This window comes from Pecten maximus, chromosome 10 (genome assembly GCF_902652985.1).
Source record: "Pecten maximus chromosome 10, xPecMax1.1, whole genome shotgun sequence".
Classification (NCBI taxonomy): domain Eukaryota; kingdom Metazoa; phylum Mollusca; class Bivalvia; order Pectinida; family Pectinidae; genus Pecten; species Pecten maximus.
This window is the reverse complement of record NC_047024.1, coordinates 5,416,669-5,435,431: the sequence shown is the minus strand read 5'-3', so window position 1 is coordinate 5,435,431 and position 18,763 is coordinate 5,416,669. Positions and strand designations below refer to the sequence as shown.

General features: G+C 36.6%; 2 protein-coding genes across 2 annotated transcripts in view; both read left to right on the top strand.

Annotated features, from left to right (window-relative positions):
- The first annotated feature begins 262 nt into the window (after positions 1-262).
- On the top strand, positions 263-3,263 carry LOC117335939 (carbohydrate sulfotransferase 13-like). The gene is made up of 3 exons (XM_033896224.1): positions 263-808; positions 840-1,186; positions 2,527-3,263. The coding sequence occupies exons 1-3, from the start codon at positions 265-267 to the stop codon at positions 2,743-2,745; spliced, it is 1,110 nt and encodes a 369-aa protein (XP_033752115.1). The 5' UTR covers positions 263-264; the 3' UTR covers positions 2,746-3,263.
- A 3,986-nt stretch (positions 3,264-7,249) lies between these two features.
- LOC117336294 (excitatory amino acid transporter-like) overlaps positions 7,250-18,763 on the top strand; it is a 64,003-nt gene continuing 52,489 nt past the window's right edge. The window contains exon 1 of the mRNA XM_033896783.1: positions 7,250-7,569. Coding sequence (XP_033752674.1) covers positions 7,377-7,569 — 193 coding nt within the window. The 5' untranslated portion in view covers positions 7,250-7,376. The remainder of the gene's footprint in view (positions 7,570-18,763) is intronic.

The window sequence follows — 18,763 nt, the reverse complement described above, 5'->3', positions numbered from 1 at the left end:
GACGTTACAAACAAAGTATTCCCGGCCTAATGTAGACTTAAAAAAAAGTAATATGTCACACATTTACCATCATGGATTTATGTAGGTAAATATATAACAATTTGACTTACAGCTACATATAGCTTATAGTATACACAAAACAAGTTCATTATTGGGTTATGTATATAAGATATTGGAGAAATTTACGAAATCTTAGTTTAATTTTCTTCATAAACATGGATCTGAATATCTGTTTTGATAATGATTTTAGATACCAGGATATTTATGACAGAGACCCCGCCACAGTTGTCCTCTATCATCACCAAGCAGTTAGTGAGCCCTTCCGAGACTGACCGACACTTATCCGCGCCGTCTCTTGATCCTTCAACGACTTACAGAGACAGAAGATCATTTCTGTACAAGAAATGTGCGGAATTACCAAAAATAAAACCTAGCAATACCACCCCAATATACTTTTACTCTAAATCCAATAATGTGGCTTTTTGTAAAGCACCAAAAACTGGGAGTACATTTATCGGTATTGTGGTACGGGCACTGGAATACAAGAAAGATCTGGACAGAGACATATTTTATGTAAACAGAGAAATTGTGCATGGCAGAAATGAAGTAACTCTTAATACTGTTATCAAACGTGATATCAGGATGGTTCTAGTCACACGAGATCCATTCACGAGACTTTTCTCGGCCTACTTAGACAAGTATTATATTCTCGGAATCTGGGGTAGAGAAATGGCAAAGAACATAGGTAAAGACCACCGCAAAATGAGAGCGGGTTTCTGTGGATTCAATATATCATTTGAGGAGTTTTTAGATTATGTGACTGATGTTTGGAAGAGTAGATGAGAGGAGGGAGGATAGACACACTCTACCTGTGTCGAGTCTGTGTGATCCCTGCTCTTTACGTTATGACGTCATCTGTAAACAGGAGACGCTTACCTCGGACACCGAACACGTCTTAGAAGTGATGAACATCACCGACCAGAAACGACAATCTATAGTGGAAAGGATTCATAGTAAGACCGTGAAGGATACCATTTTTTCTTGGATCGCTTCCCATATGTGGTATTTTAACATTTTTAGAGAAGATTGCTCAAACAAAATATTATTTATGGACACACTTTGGCATGTGTTGCAGCTTCAGGGATATATAAACTCTTCTCTGACGTTCCCGTCAGATTTATTTGAGGTGAGATATAAAAAAAAAAGTGGATTTGTCTATATATCACCCTCTTAAACAATAAGATCACCACGATAAAACTGAAAAAGTGATATTTTAACTAAAGAAATAGGAACACTGTGACTCTACACTCCTTTTGTAAATTATTTTTTATTCCTTCCGTACATTATTGGATGATCACATTCCATGTTATGAATATTCAGTGAATTATTCACTAGCATATATTCTATAATAGTTTCTCAACCATGGATCCATATGGAACCATTTAAGATAGGCTTTAAACAGAGACTGAGAGATAATAGGAAAACGGTTTAATTGACATCATTTATTAATATATTTGATAAAAGACCAAAGATTTGTACCCGATCGGATTTACGTCCGGGAGTTGTATGCCTTAGACCTAAATTCATAACTGTAACATCACTTGCGTTCGAGGACTGTTATTATTGTCTTATTGGCACTTTGTTATCTGTATTTGGATCACGGAGGAAGGTGATGGTACTTTTATTAGGTCACCTAAGATAAGTTTGTAGTGACCTATTCTAATCGTCCTTTTGTCCTTCGTCGTACGTCGTCCATTGTGTATTATGCGTCCGTAAATAATTTACATTTCGACTTCTCCTCAGAAACACCTTAACTAATTTCAACGACATTTTTTTTTTATAAATCTTCCATGACCAAAACTCAAGTTCAACCTGAAGTTGTGACTTATACGGTCGCTACTTCCAAGGGGCTGAAGGGTAGGGCCAAAAGGAGTCAAATTGACTGAAATTCCAAAAATCTTCCCAAGTCTCAAATAAAGTAGAATCAAATATACCTCATAATGGAAGGGTCCTAAGATGCTTAACCAAAATCGTGAATTTCATGACCCTGGGGTCTCATGTTTGCCCCTGGGGAGAGGGAAATCTTTACTTTATGGTTTATATAGGGAAATGACTTTTTTGACAGTCATTCATAAGATTTCTAATGGAATTTATTCTAACTTTGTTAACATTATCAACCTGGGATGACAGTTTGATGGTGTATTCATGTTGGTCCCGACTAACCCCACAGGCTAATGGGCAGTGCCCAAATGTGTCAAATTTACTTTAATATGTGAAAGCTCGAGTGGCCGTTAAGGCTGATAGGCCTCTTGTTATTTTAACTCATTTAATAGTTTTCATATTTTTTTCAATACTTAGACATCTGCCTGCGTGTCGAATATAAATGAAATTATGCAATAAAGACACGAAATCTTAAGCAATTTACTCATTTTGTAATATAGCATGTTGCGTTTCCCACTATACGAATAGTTTATACCCTTAGTTGCCGGAGTTCTCCGACACAATATATTATGTTTACTTTTCCAGAAACTGTCGGTGTTTACAGCGGATAGAGTGACAGAGTTCATACTAAAACAAATGTTGTCCAGTCCACTTACAGATTCTCAGATGTTCTTACAGAAGAAACGTGCCGTACAAGAAGCTTATAATCGGGTCAGACCCGCTACAATAGCAAGAGTACAAGACAAATTCGCTCGGGACTTTCAACTCTTCGGCTACGATCGGTCTCCTCCACACACTATTTAACGTTCTTCAAAATAACATACATTTGTATACGCTTGATGTATAGTTAAGGGTTATCTAAATACCATATCCAGTAATACTTTACAAGCCTTATATCAATACTGTTGTACAATTTAATAGAAATAAATTGATCAGTTGATAGTATTATTATGACTAACCATGTGGATTACTGTTGTAAAATTCGACAAAACATGCGAAAAATGTATGATTCATTAGTATTACATAAATTGCATAATTACATTGTTATGTATACCATTGAATAGAGGGAGACAACCCTTACAAAAATGTATAACTCGTTCTGGAAGAGAGATGTGTCATAATAATTTGTTTACAAGTGTATATTTACAGGTGGTTGTTTACAAGAAGTGTGTTAGAGAATTTTTGCACCAGGTACATTTCGTGTTGATTTTTTAGAAATAAAAATGATTTTTTACATCATATATCTATCTATCTATCATATATAACGTTATTCTCCTTCATAGCTAATGTATACTTCGAATGCGTCCCCTCATACACGTACCTCTCAAAAATCTTCAACATTATTATTTAACGTGTAATTAACTTTGCATTTATAATCTTATGCAATTGTAGTTACTTTATTCTGTTTTTAGAATCTTGTTCATTCTGGAAAGGAATATAATAGTAATAAAAAGGTTGTTCTTGATCTGCTCTGCAAACGCATTACAGCTACCTTTTTTCTTCTTCTTTTAATCTTTAAACATCTTTTTAAATATGTATGCGTGTTATTCAACATAGACAAACTCTCCCTTGTATTGCTCTAATGGATGTCTATGAGGGATACATCTCCAAAAGAATGAATAGGTTTCTCAACCAATAAAACACATTTATAATTTGCATATCGGTCACCTTAAAGATAAAAAAGATGCAGTAACCCATATTTTTGTAATTATCAAAATGGACTATGAATAAAATAGTACATTATATATTTACATGCTTATTGTAATAACTAAACAGTATTTTATCACTTGTACATGTCAACATTAAAAATAACTTGCACGTCCTTGTATCGGTTTCATCAACATTCCTTAGCCTAATGAAACTCCTTAATTTCAAATCTGCATAGGAAAACATTTTTGGGTTTAAGGAAACAATTTAAACTAAGCTTTCCCTCCTTAAATTCTGTAATGCTTTCCTTCCCTTAAACTCTATAATGCTTTCCTTCCCTTAAATTCTGTAATGCTTTCCCTCCTTAAATTATGTAATGCTTTCCCTCCCTTAAATTATGTAATGCTTTCCCTCCCTTAAATTCTGTAATGCTTTCCCTCCTTAAATTCTGTAATGCTTTCCTTCCCTTAAACTCTGTAATGCTTTCCCTCCTTGAATTCTGTAATGCTTTCCCTCCTTAAATTATGTAATGCTTTCCCTCCCTTAAATTCTGTAATGCTTTCCCTCCTTAAATTCTGTAATGCTTTCCTTCCCTTAAACTCTGTAATGCTTTCCTTCCCTTAAATTCTGTAATGCTTTCCCTCCCTTAAATTCTGTAATGCTTTCCCTCCTTAAATTATGTAATGCTTTCCCTCCCTTAAATTCTGTAATGCTTTCCCTCCTTAAATTCTGTAATGCTTTCCTTCCCTTAAATTCTGTAATGCTTTCCTTCCCTTAAATTCTGTAATGCTTTCCCTCCCTTAAATTCTGTAATGCTTTCCTTCCCTTAAATTCTGTAATGCTTTCCTTCCCTTAAATTCTGTAATGCTTTCCCTCCCTTAAATTCTGTAATGCTTTCCTTCCCTTAAACTTTGTAATGCTTTCCCTCCTTAAATTCTGTAATGCTTTCCCTCCTTAAATTCTGTAATGCTTTCCCTCCTTAAATTCTGTAATGCTTTCCCTCCTTAAATTCTGTAATGCTTTCCCTCCTTAAATTCTGTAATGCTTTCCCTCCTTAAATTCTGTAATGCTTTCCCTCCCTTAAATTATGTAATGCTTTCCCTCCTTAAACTCTGTAATGCTTTCCTTCCCTTAAATTCTGTAATGCTTTCCCTCCCTTAAATTATGTAATGCTTTCCCTCCTTAAATTCTTTAATGCTTTCCTTCCCTTAAATTCTGTAATGCTTTCCTTCCCTTAAATTCTGTAATGCTTTCCTTCCCTTAAATTCTGTAATGCTTTCCTTCCCTTAAACTCTGTAATGCTTTCCCTCCCTTAAATTATGTAATGCTTTCCCTCCCTTAAATTATGTAATGCTTTCCCTCCTTAAATTCTGTAATGCTTTCCCTCCTTAAATTCTGTAATGCTTTCCCTCCCTTAAATTATGTAATGCTTTCCCTCCTTAAATTCTGTAATGCTTTCCCTCCTTAAATTCTGTAATGCTTTCCCTCCCTTAAATTCTGTAATGCTTTCCTTCCCTTAAATTCTGTAATGCTTTCCCTCCTTAAATTCTGTAATGCTTTCCTTCCCTTAAATTCTGTAATGCTTTCCTTCCCTTAAATTCTGTAATGCTTTCCTTCCCTTAAATTCTGTAATGCTTTCCCTCCTTAAATTCTGTAATGCTTTCCTTCCCTTAAATTCTGTAATGCTTTCCTTCCCTTAAATTCTGTAATGCTTTCCTTCCTTTAAATTCTGTAATGCTTTCCCTCCCTTAAATTCTGTAATGCTTTCCCTCCTTAAATTATGTAATGCTTTCCCTCCCTTAAATTCTGTAATGCTTTCCCTCCCTTAAATTCTGTAATGCTTTCCCTCCCTTAAATTCTGTAATGCTTTCCTTCCCTTAAATTCTGTAATGCTTTCCCTCCTTAAATTCTGTAATGCTTTCCTTTCCTTAAATTCTTTAATGCTTTCCTTCCCTTAAATTCTGTAATGCTTTCCCTCCTTTAATTCTGTAATGCTTTCCCTCCTTTAATTCTGTAATGAATTCCTTCCCTTAAATTCTGTAATGCTTTCCCTCCCTTAAATTCTGTAATGCTTTCCTTCCCTTAAATTCTGTAATGCTTTCCCTCCCTTAAATTCTGTAATGCTTTCCTTCCCTTAAATTCTGTAATGCTTTCCCTCCTTAAATTCTGTAATGCTTTCCTTCCCTTAAATTCTGTAATGCTTTCCTTTCCTTAAATTCTGTAATGCTTTCCTTCCCTTAAATTCTGTAATGATTTCCTTTCCTTAAATTCTGTAATGCTTTCCATCCTTACATTCTGTAATGCTTTATCACGTGTACATACCAACATTGAAACAATTTGTATATCCTTGTCTCGGTTTCGTGAGCATTCCTCAACCTTATGAAACCCCTAAATTTAAAATCTGCATAGGAAAACATTATTGGGTTAAAGGAAACAATTTAAACTAATCTTTCCTTAAATTCTGTAATGCTTTCCTTCCCTTAAATTCTGTAATGCTTTCCCTCCTTTAATTCTGTAATGCTTTCCCTCCTTGAATTCTGTAATGCTTTCCCTCCTTAAATTCTGTAATGCTTTCCTGTGAAAAGAAAATGAAAGCAAAATATTAACTTTGACAATCAATGAAAAGGACAGAAAGAAAGACCTAGGTAACTTTTAAAACCTGAACGACAACCACAGAATATAAATCTAGTTTACATCCAAAACATGTCATATTCTCGAAATTGGAACTGGGATAGTGTTAATAAACACTTCAAATATTCATATATTCACAGACCCATGTTTATAACCATAATGGGGCCGCGGTGTCCGAGTGGTTAAGGTGTCCCGACACAAATTATGTTTTAATATGTCTACAAAAGAAATATGAGTGTGATATTTTGTCTTAATGTAAGAATGTAGGAAAGTGTATAAACTGGTAATATCAATAAGTTTTGTATGCATTGTGAGGAACCACGGGGGACCTTACCCCCTGGACCCTATTGACGGGAAAATAGTATGATTATTATCTGTGATCTGTCCTTAAATGACCTTGGCTTTTGATAGGACGTTAAATAAAATAAAACTAAAATTCCAACCATAAGAACCATCGTATCTCTAATTGAAAACCCATAAACGAAGTCAAAATAAGTATTCTTTTCATTGCCGACATAATAAGTTTCAAGTCTCTTTATATCACTTATGAACACATATATCAACATTAAATCCTGAGGCAGATTGCCATTATAAAACTAAAAGTTTTACGGTTAAGATTATGTTAAGGATCAAACACAAGTTTACGTGAAATAATCGACACGAAAAAAATCGTGGCTTTAAATAAATACATCTATACGAATACCTCCCATTTAAAATTCAATCGATATTCAATAATTTAAAAAAAAAAAGAGCTCGTGACGAAAACAAATTGTCGCTAAAAGTAAATACATGTTTACGAAATTATTGTACAATATTAAGTTCAACCGATATTAAGTAATTGAAGAGCGATGTAAAACAACAGTATACCAAAGATAAAGAGTCAACGGCAATCCTTCAGCACATTTTCGTCGCGTGTGTATTTGTATAAAATATCCCATTGATCTCTCGATATATCTGCACCTTTTGCGACAAGAGGGATACTTAATACACTAGTGTTTGATACCTACTCTATTAGATGTTGGGATCTTATAAGAGTAGAACTTGGAAAGATACAGGTTTGTCATACCTGACTGCTCCCCACACAATCCAGCGAACCGAGACTCAAGTCGGTCGTTGTCAGTTTGGCTCCCATAAATACAGCCTCTCAGGACTCTGTGATGGATAACAAGCATGAATTCACAAATGGTGGTCAAGAGGACACCGGCCCGGGGGATCGTGTCCCTAAGAGGTGTGAACGACTATCAAGTCACGCCTATGTCCTGGCTGTGTGCGGCGGGGTGGTGGTTGGATTTGGACTAGGATTCATACTTCGTCAAATACAAATTTCGGCGGATGTCCTTATGTGGACAGGTAAATAGGTTATTTTAATATAAATTAACTAGATAAACATCCTTTTATTATTTGGTTTAAGCTCCTTTAACTCTAAAGTTACTTTTGTTGATGCGATCACACATCCGTAATAGAGATATGTCCGACATTCTGTGTTGGAATGTTGTTCCCTATGGAAGCTCTGGAGAAGGTCAGTCCTAGTGAACATTATCACTCCTTGGTTTTATTTTTTATGTGTTACTCCTGATTTTATAATTCATTTTCCTCTACTTACATGTTTGTTAGTTAATCATTCGACGACATGTGGGATGGTTGTCGTTACCCAATATATATCGGGTTTTAATTCTAATTCGTCATTGTATGTTAACGTGTGTGTTAATGTGGATGTTAACGTGGTGTAGAGTAGTCCAAGCTTCCCAGCTATCTCTTGCCTAGAAAGAATAGACATAGCTGAAATGAATTGATCAAAACTCTATTTCAAATGGAGATATTGCAGTACGCTGTAGTATAGTGCTGTTTTTCATTCTGCAGATCGTTAAAATTAAAACTCAGTGTAGCGCATCTTATAGTTATATCAACATCACTCGTGTTACATCATGCATCATATTCAAATATTCATGTAATTGTGTAGGTTATATAACAATGTTGTAAAGGCTAGTCAGCTATCACGGGTAACTAATAAAAAAACGAGGGGAGCATGTTTATCAACTACTTGTACATCTTATATTAGGCGACTGTAATGTTGAAAATCAGTAGGAGAAAAAAAATATAAAACGTTATATTTTCCAAGAGTTTGTAACAAAACTAACACTTTCTATTTATTGTTAAATTCAAAAGTGACTGCAACAGTTCTTGGTTGAAATCTAAATATGAAAATTGTAAACAGAGCGGTCTTGATCTTATTCAGATACCGATGACAAGTCTTGGTATACATGTCTACCAAACAAATACAAAGTTCTACAAATTAGCCTGCAAGTGTTGCGAAACGGTCTTTTCTTCTTTATTAGTCCACAAACATTAAATCGTCCGTGTTCTGTCCGACAGTATACAGTCTTTGTTATCAATATTCCTTGAGAAGGACCTAAGATAAGTTTTCATAAAGTTGGACTTGATGCCGTAATATGTATGAACTATAACTTGTTTCGTAATTGTTGTAAAACAAAGCAATTGCTAAAAATCAGAAAGAAATGTTTGCAAGATACTAGCTGCTTCGAAGCGAAATATAGGGCGAGAAGACGGGGAGTGGAGCATGTTTATCAATTACGTAAACATCTAGTATTAAGCGACTATAATGTTAAAAATTTAGAAAGTTTTTTTTTTATTTTAAAAAGTTAGAAATACCATAAAAACAACCCCGAGTTTGTGTGACGTGTTTCTACCATAATAGAAAAGCTTTTCTGGGGATGAATTCACCTTTTTTTTGTGTCAGTGTGTGCTCTTTTCACAACATCAGGTGTAATGTAAGGATATGACCTAATTTGAAATGCCGCTTATTAATTTACAAAACTGAAAAATTCGAAAATGCATAGAAATATTACAAATCATAACAAAATAATGAGTAGGTTTATTCTTTCAAAGCAACCAATTTATAAAAATCTATATACCGGGTATATTTATTAGAATATAACAAAACAACTGCGATTTACTTTTTGTGCGTTGTCATTTCCAGGATATCGTTAAGCGGCCTTGGCCTTCAAGTGTAAGCCAATGAAATTGCATTGAACCATTTGATTAAAAAAAAGTCCTGGTAAAAGGTCACAGTGTCAACCAATCAAAATGCATTTAGAGTTTGGTATTCAACAGTTGTAATAATTATTTCATGCTTTGGAGATGAATAACGACCACCTATTGTGGTAGAAACATGCAATCAGAAGGTTGCCTTTTTGTCATTTGTCCGGTAATATATATATATGGTTGTACATCATTGTACATCATGGTATTTCATTGTATATAATTGTATATAATTGCACATCATGGTACATCACTATAAACATGTATCATTGTATATCATTGCTATTGTTATTCATTTGCATATTTAGCTATTTCGTAGAGAATTCTGTAACCTTAAAGAGTTGATTTAATTACACTATTATTTACACGAAAACGTTACCTTTTGGTCATGCCAAGTATGTGGTGTATATAGCATGTTCAAATTATGCTCAACATTCGTTTCCCTTAGTTTTATATTACCTGTATATTACCTGTATATTACCTGTATATTACCTGTATATTACCAATATATTACCTGTATATTACCTGCAATAAGTAGTCGCGAGTGTTATCTTATTTCAGCAGCGAAAATTTCGCAGTTAGATCTCCTGCTCGAAAGGAAGCTTAATTTTTTTACAAAACTTTCTTACTATTTCTTAAGTACTAGAAGGATATTTATTGGTTTCAATGTATAGGTTACTCGTTGTGCCAATTGGATTTTCAGACTGATTGAGAAAACAAAATGGCCGACAGGAGTTAGTTTCTATTCTTTGAAAAGTACTCAACAATTTTTTTTTTATTTTCGTCACGGTAAACCGCGTCGGCTGGAACACCAATCAATAAAATAAAATATTTTATTATAGTGTCACATGTTAATATATACACATATCAATTACAACTTTTCAAAATACATAAAACTATATCAACATCCAGCCATTACTGGCTTACGAGACACTTTGTGTCATTAAAACTATATTTCATCAAATACACAGGGATATGCATCTAAAAATATTACATAGACTAAAAGCATAGAATACTACTAATATACATGTACATTTGAATAGATAAGAAGACGCATTATTTTAAAAACACTCTTCTTCTACGAAGCATTAAAAATATTGTTTTACCTAATAAATACTGAATATCTGAATTATCCATTAATAAATTAAACTTGTTATTGATATCACATTCTTTAAAATTTTCGCAGACGCTTTCCATAGAATGAAAAAGATCAAGTTTTAGATCACCGCGTCGGCTGGAACACCAAACGCTCCGTGTTGAATTTATACCAGATGTGGTTGCATTATTCGGTAAACTGTATGTTAATAGCGTGTATATTGCATTGGTAGCTTCCTACTGACAAAACATTTGGTCAGTAGCAGTAATTTGCCTCCTAAACCTGACTTGCATTCAGTACACAGGAGCTGTCGCAGTCACCCGTCCTCAATACAGAGGTCTGTTAGGTAGGAGGTGTCCCAGTCACCCGTCCTCAATACAGAGGTCTGTTAGGTAGGAGGTGTCCCAGTCACTCGTCCTTAATACAGAGGTCTGTTAGGTAGGAGGTGTCCCAGTCACCCGTCCTCAATACAGAGGGCTGTTAGGTAGGAGGTACCTCAGTCACCCGTCCTCAATACAGAGGACTGTTAGGTAGGAGGTACCTCAGTCACCCGTCCTCAATACAGAGAACTGTTAGGTAGGAGGTACCTCAGTCACCCGTCCTCAATACAGAGGGCTGTTAGGTAGGAGGTGCCCCCGTCACCCGTCCTCAATACAGAGAACTGTTAGGTAGGAGGTACATCAGTCACCTGTCCTCAATACAGAGGACTGTTAGGTAGGAGGTGCCCCCGTCACCCGTCCTCAATACAGAGGACTGTTAGGTAGGAGCTGCCCCCGTCACCCGTCCTCAATACAGAGGGCTGTTAGGTAGGAGGTACCTCAGTCACCCGTCCTCAATACAGAGGACTGTTAGGTAGGAGGTACCTCAGTCACCAGCCCTCAATACAGAGGGCTGTTAGGTAGGAGGTACCTCAGTCACCTGTCCTCAATACAGAGGGCTGTTAGGTAGGAGGTACCTCAGTCACCCGTCCTCAATACAGAGGGCTGTTAGGTAGGAGGTACCTCAGTCACCAGTCCTCAATACAGAGGTCTGTTAGGTAGGAGCTGTCCCAGTCACCAGCCCTCAATACAGAGGTCTGTTAGGTAGGAGGTACATCAGTCACCCGTCCTCAATACAGAGGACTGTTAGGTAGGAGGTACCTCAGTCACCCGTCCTCAATACAGACGACTGTTTGGTAGGAGGTACATCAGTCACCCGTCCTCAATACAGAGGACTGTTAGGTAGGAGGTACATCAGTCACCCGTCCTCAATACAGAGGACTGTTAGGTAGGAGGTACCTCAGTCACCCGTCCTCAATACAGAGGACTGTTAGGTAGGAGGTACCTCAGTCACCCGTCCTCAATACAGACGACTGTTAGGTAGGAGGTACCTCAGTCACCCGTCCTCAATACAGAGGTCTGTTAGGTAGGAGGTATCTCAGTCACCCGTCCTCAATACAGAGGGCTGTTAGGTAGGAGGTGTCCCAGTCACCCGTCCTCAATACAGAGGGCTGTTAGGTAGGAGGTACATCAGTCACCCGTCCTCAATACAGAGGACTGTTAGGTAGGAGGTACCTCAGTCACCCGTCCTCAATACAGAGGGCTGTTAGGTAGGAGGTACCTCAGTCACCAGTCCTCAATACAGAGGGCTGTTAGGTAGGAGGTGCCCCCGTCACCCGTCCTCAATACAGAGGGCTGTTAGGTAGGAGGTACCTCAGTCACCCGTCCTCAATACAGAGGACTGTTAGGTAGGAGGTACATCAGTCACCCGTCCTCAATACAGAGGTATGTTAGGTAGGAGGTACCTCAGTCACCCGTCCTCAATACAGAGGGCTGTTAGGTAGGAGATACCTTAGTCACCCGTCCTCAATACAGAGGTCTGTTAGGTAGGAGGTACATCAGTCACCCGTCCTCAATACAGAGGACTATTAGGTAGGAGGTACCTCAGTCACCCGTCCTCAATACAGAGGACTGTTAGGTAGGAGGTACATCAGTCACCCGTCCTCAATACAGAGGGCTGTTAGGTAGGAGGTGTCCCAGTCACCCGTCCTCAATACAGAGGGCTGTTAGGTAGGAGGTACCTCAGTCACCTGTCCTCAATACAGAGGGCTGTTAGGTAGGAGGTGTCCCAGTCACCCGTCCTCAATACAGAGGACTGTTAGGTAGGAGGTACCTCAGTCACCCGTCCTCAATACAGAGGTCTGTTAGGTAGGAGGTACCTCAGTCACCCGTCCTCAATACAGAGGGCTGTTAGGTAGGAGGTACATCAGTCACCTGTCCTCAATACAGAGGGCTGTTAGGTAGGAGGTGCCCCCGTCACCCGTCCTCAATACAGAGAACTGTTAGGTAGGAGGTGCCCCCGTCACCCGTCCTCAATACAGAGGACTGTTAGGTAGGAGGTACCTCAGTCACCTGTCCTCAATACAGAGAACTGTTAGGTAGGAGGTACCTCAGTCACCCGTCCTCAATACAGAGGTCTGTTAGGTAGGAGGTACCTCAGTCACCCGTCCTCAATACAGAGGACTGTTAGGTAGGAGGTACCTCAGTCACCTGTCCTCAATACAGAGAACTGTTAGGTAGGAGGTACCTCAGTCACCTGTCCTCAATACAGAGGGCTGTTAGGTAGGAGGTGTCCCAGTCACTCGTCCTCAATACAGAGAACTGTTAGGTAGGAGGTACCTCAGTCACCCGTCCTCAATACAGAGGGCTGTTAGGTAGGAGGTACCTCAGTCACCCGTCCTCAATACAGAGAACTGTTAGGTAGAAGCTGTCTTAGTCACCTGTCCTCAATACAGAGAACTGTTAGGTAGGAGCTGTCTTAGTCACCTGTCCTCATTACAGAGGACTGTTAGGTAGGAGCTGTCTTAGTCACCTGTCCTCAATACAGAGAACTGTTAGGTAGGAGCTGTCCCCGTCACCTGCGATATATATTATGACATATATTGAGCCTAGTATAAAGATTCGTGTATCTTGTGTTCGTCGTGTGTTCACACACTGTGACAACATCGCTCATCCACATCTGGACACTTTGAATAGACATGCTGTTGTTCACCACAGTTAATAGCCACATTCCACCATTTGAGGAGTTTTTAACGACACAGCCCGTTTTAGGGTAATACCGATAATTGAATACAGGGAGAAGTAGTGGAAAATTAACTGAGGCTGAATGATAACGATCTCATCATGCTTAATGTCCCTAACATACGCACTAGAATAGATAAAAATACTGGTAAAATACCTCAAGTGGATATGACCATAAAAACACCGGAAATAGCTACTACAATCGATACATGGAAAACCAGTAATAGTACATAAGGGTCATACTACGAAATACCAGTTTTAACAAGCTTAAACCCATTGGAAATAAAAATTGAATTACCCTTCAAATAGATTTTTTCACAAACTTGATTTACATAATTTTAAAGATCTGTGCAGACAATACAAAACTACAGTACTCCCTATTATTTATTCCTTAGTATTAGGATAAAGAAAGGAAATATATCCTCTGGTTGAATAAGGATTTCGCCACCACTTAGAAAATTAATTTAACGTAAATATGAGAGTATTTGTAAAAGAAACACACCTAGCTAAACTAAATCTATGGAGATATAAACACCCCCTGTGGTATGAGGAGTGTAATACTCTCTACTATACTATTGTACGATAATGTGGTATGAGGAGTGTAATACTCTCTATTATACTATTGTACGATAATGTTGTATGAGGAGTGTAATACTCTGTACTATACTATTGTACGATATTGTGGTATGAGGAGTGTAATACTCTGTACTATACTATTGTACGATATTGTGGTATGAGGAGTGTAATACTCTCCACTATACTATTGTACGATATTGTGGTATGAGGAGTGTAATACTCTCTACTATACTATTGTACGATAATGTGGTATGTGGAGTGTAATACTCTCTACTATACTACTGTACGATAATGTGGTATGAGGGGTGTAATACTCTCTACTAAACTATTGTACGATAATGTGGTATGACGAGTGTAATACTCTCTATTATACTACTGTACGATAATGTGGTATGAGGAGTGTAATACTCTCTACTATACTATTGTACGATAATGTGGTATGAGGAGTGTAATACTCTCTACTATACTATTGTACGATAATGTGGTATGAGGAGTGTAATACTCTCTATTATAATATTGTACGATAATGTGGTATGAGGTGTGTAATACTCTCTATTATACTATTGTACGATAATGCGGTATGAGGAGTGTAATACTCTTTACTATAATATTGTACGATAATGTGGTATGAGGAGTGTAATACTCTCTACTATACTATTGTACCATAATGTGGTATGAGGACTGTAATACTCTCTGTTATAATATTGTACGATAATGTGGTATGAGGAGTGTAATACTCTCTGTTATACTATTGTACGATAATGTGGTATGAGGAGTGTAATACTCTCCACTTTACTATTGAACGATAATGTGATATGATGAGTGTAATACTCTCTACTATACTACTGTACGATAATGTGGTATGAGGAGTGTAACACTCTCTACTATATTACTGTACGATAATGTGGTATGAGGAGTGTAATACTCTCTACTATAATATTATACGATAATGTGGTATGACGAGTGTAATACTCTCTACTATACTATTGTACGATAATGTTGTATGGGGAGTGTAATACTCTCTACTATACTATTGTACGATAATGTGGTATGAGGACTGTAATACTCTCTATTATAATATGGTACGATAATGTGGTATGAGGAGTGTAATACTCTCTGTTATACTATTGTACGATAATGTGGTATGAGGAGTGTAATTCTCTCTACTATACTATTGTACGATAATGTGGTATGAGGAGTGTAATACTCTCTACTATACTATTGTACGATAATGTGGTATGAGGAGTGTAATACTCTCTACTTTACAATTGTACGATAATGTGGTATGAGGAGTGTAACACTCTCTACTATACTGTTGTACGATAATGTGGTATGAGGAGTGTAATACTCTCTATTATACTATTGTATGGTAATGTGGTATGTGGAGTGTAATACTCTCTACTATACTATTGTATGATATTGTGGTATGAGGGGTGTAATACTCTCTATTATACTGTTGTACGATAATGTGGTATGAGGAGTGTAATACTCTCTACTATACTATTGTACGATAATGATGTATGAGGAGTGTAATACTCTCTACTATACTATTGTACGATAATGTGGTATGAGGAGTGTAATACTCTCTACTATACTATTGTACGATAATGATGTATGAGGAGTGTAATACTCTCTACTATACTATTGTACGATAATGTGGTATGAGGATTGAAATACTCTCTACTATACTATTGTACGATAATGTTGTATGGGGAGTGTAATACTCTCTACTATACTGTTGTACGATAATTTGGTATGGCGAGTGTAATACTCTCTACTATACTATTGTACGATAATGTTGTATGGGGAGTGTAATACTCTCTACTATACTGTTGTACGATAATGTGGTATGGCGAGTGTAATACTCTCTACTATACTATTGTACGATAATGTGGTATGACGAGTGTAATACTCTCTACTATAATATTGTACGATAATGTGGTATAAGGAGTGTAATACTCTCTACTATACTATTGTACGATAATGTGGTATGAGGGGTGTAATACTCTCTACTATACTACTGTACGATAATGTGGTATGAGGAGTGTAATGCTCTCTACTATACTATTGTACGATAATGTGGTATGACGAGTGTAATACTCTCTACTATACTATTGTACGATAATGTGGTATGAGGAGTGTAATACTCTCTACTATCCTATTGTACGATCATGTGGTATGACGAGTGTAATACTCTCTACTATACTATTGTACGATAATGTTGTATGGGGAGTGTAATACTCTCTACTATACTGTTGTACGATAATGTGGTATGAGGAGTGTAATACTCTCTACTATACTATTGTACGATAATGTGGTATTATAGTAGAGAGTATTACACTCCTCATACCTCATTATCGTACAATATTATAGTAGCGAATATTACACTCCTCATACCACATTATCGTACAATATTATAGTAGAGAGTATTACACTCCTCATACCACATTATCGAACAATAGTATAGTAGAGAGTATTACACTCCTCATACCACATTATCCTACAATATTATAGTAGAGAGTATTACACTCCTCATACCACATTATCGTACAACAGTATAGTAGAGAGTATTACACTCCTCATACCACATTATCGTACAGTAGTATAGTAGAGAGTATTACACTCCTCATACCACATTATCGTACAATATTATAGTAGAGAGTATTACACTCCTCATACCACATTATCGTACAATATTATAGTAGAGAGTATTACACTCCTCATACCACATTATCGTACAATAGTATAGTAGAGAGTATTACACTCCTCATACCACATTATCGTACAATATTATAGTAGAGAGTATTACACTCCTCATACCACATTATCGAACAATAGTATAGTAGAGAGTATTACACTCCTCATACCACATTATCGAACAATAGTATAGTAGAGAGTATTACACTCCACATACCACATTATCGTACAGTAGTATAGTAGAGAGTATTACACTCCTCATACCACATTATCGTACAATATTATAGCAGAGAGTGTTACACTCCTCATACCACATTATCGTACAATAGTATAGTAGAGAGTATTACACTCGTCATACCACATTATCGTACAGTATTATAGTAGAGAGTATTACACTCCTCATACCACATTATCGTACAACAGTATAGTACAGAGTATTACACTCCTCATACCACAATATCGTACAATAGTATAGTAGAGAGCATTACACTCCTCATACCACATTATCGTACAATAGTATAGTAGAGAGTATTACACTCCTCATACCACATTATCGTACAATATTATAGTAGAGAGTATTACACCCCTCATACCACATTATCGTACAATAGTCAAGTACAGAGTATTACACTCCTCATACCACATTATCGTACAATAGTATAGTAGAGAGTATTACACTCCTCATACCACATTATCGTACAATAGTATAGTAGAGAGTATTACACTCCTCATACCACATTATCGTACAATAGAATAGTAGAGAGTATTTCAATCATCATACCACATTATCGTACAATAGAATAGTAGAGAGTATTACACTACTTATATCACATTATCGTACACTATTATAATACAGAGTATTACACTCCTCATACCACATTATCGTACAACAGTATAGTAGAGAATATTACACTCCTCATACCACATTATCGTACAATATTATAGTAGAGAGTATTACACTCCTCATACCACATTATCGTACAATAGTATAGTAAAGAATATTACACTACTCATACCACATTATCGTACAATAGTAAAGTAGAGAGTATTACACTCCTCATACCACATTATCGTACAATAGTATAATAGAGAGTATTACACTCCTCATACCACATTATCGTACAGTATTATAGTAGAGAGTATTACACTATACTATTGTACGATAATGTGGTATGAGGACTGTAATACTCTCTACTATACTATTGTACGATAATGTGGTATGACGAGTGTAATACTCTCTGTTATACTATTGTACGATAATGTGGTATGAGGGGTGTAATACTCTCTACTATACTATTGAACGATAATGTGGTATGACGAGTGTAATACTCTCTGTTATACTATTGTACGATAATGTGGTATGAGGAGTGTAATCCTCTGTATTATAATATTGTACGATAATGTGGTATGAGGAGTGTAATACTCTCTACTATACTATTGTACGATAATGTGGTATGAGGAGTGTAATACTCTCTACTATACTATTGTAAGATAATGTGGTATGAGGAGTGTAATACTCTCTACTATACTGTTGTACGATAATGTGGTATGAGGAGTGTAATACTCTCTACTATACTGTTGTACGATAATGTGGTATGAGGAGTGTAATACTCTCTACTATACTGTTGTACGATAATGTGGTAGGAGGAGTGTAATACTCTCTACTATAATACTGTACGATAATGTGGTATGAGGAGTGTAATACTCTCTATTATACTATTGTACGATAATGTGGTATGAGGAGTGTAATACTCTCTACTATACTATTGTACGATAATGTGGTATGAATAGTGTAATATTCTTTACTATACTATTGTACGATAATGTGGTATGAGGAGTGTAATACTCTCTACTATAATATTGTACGATAATGTGGTATGAGGAGTGTAATATTCTCTACTATACTGTTGTACGATAATGTGGTATGAGGAGTGTAATACTCTGTATTATAATACTGTACGATAATGTGATATAAGTAGTGTAATACTCTCTACTATACTATTGTACGATAATGTGGTATGAGGAGTGTAATACTCTCTACTATACTGTTGTACGA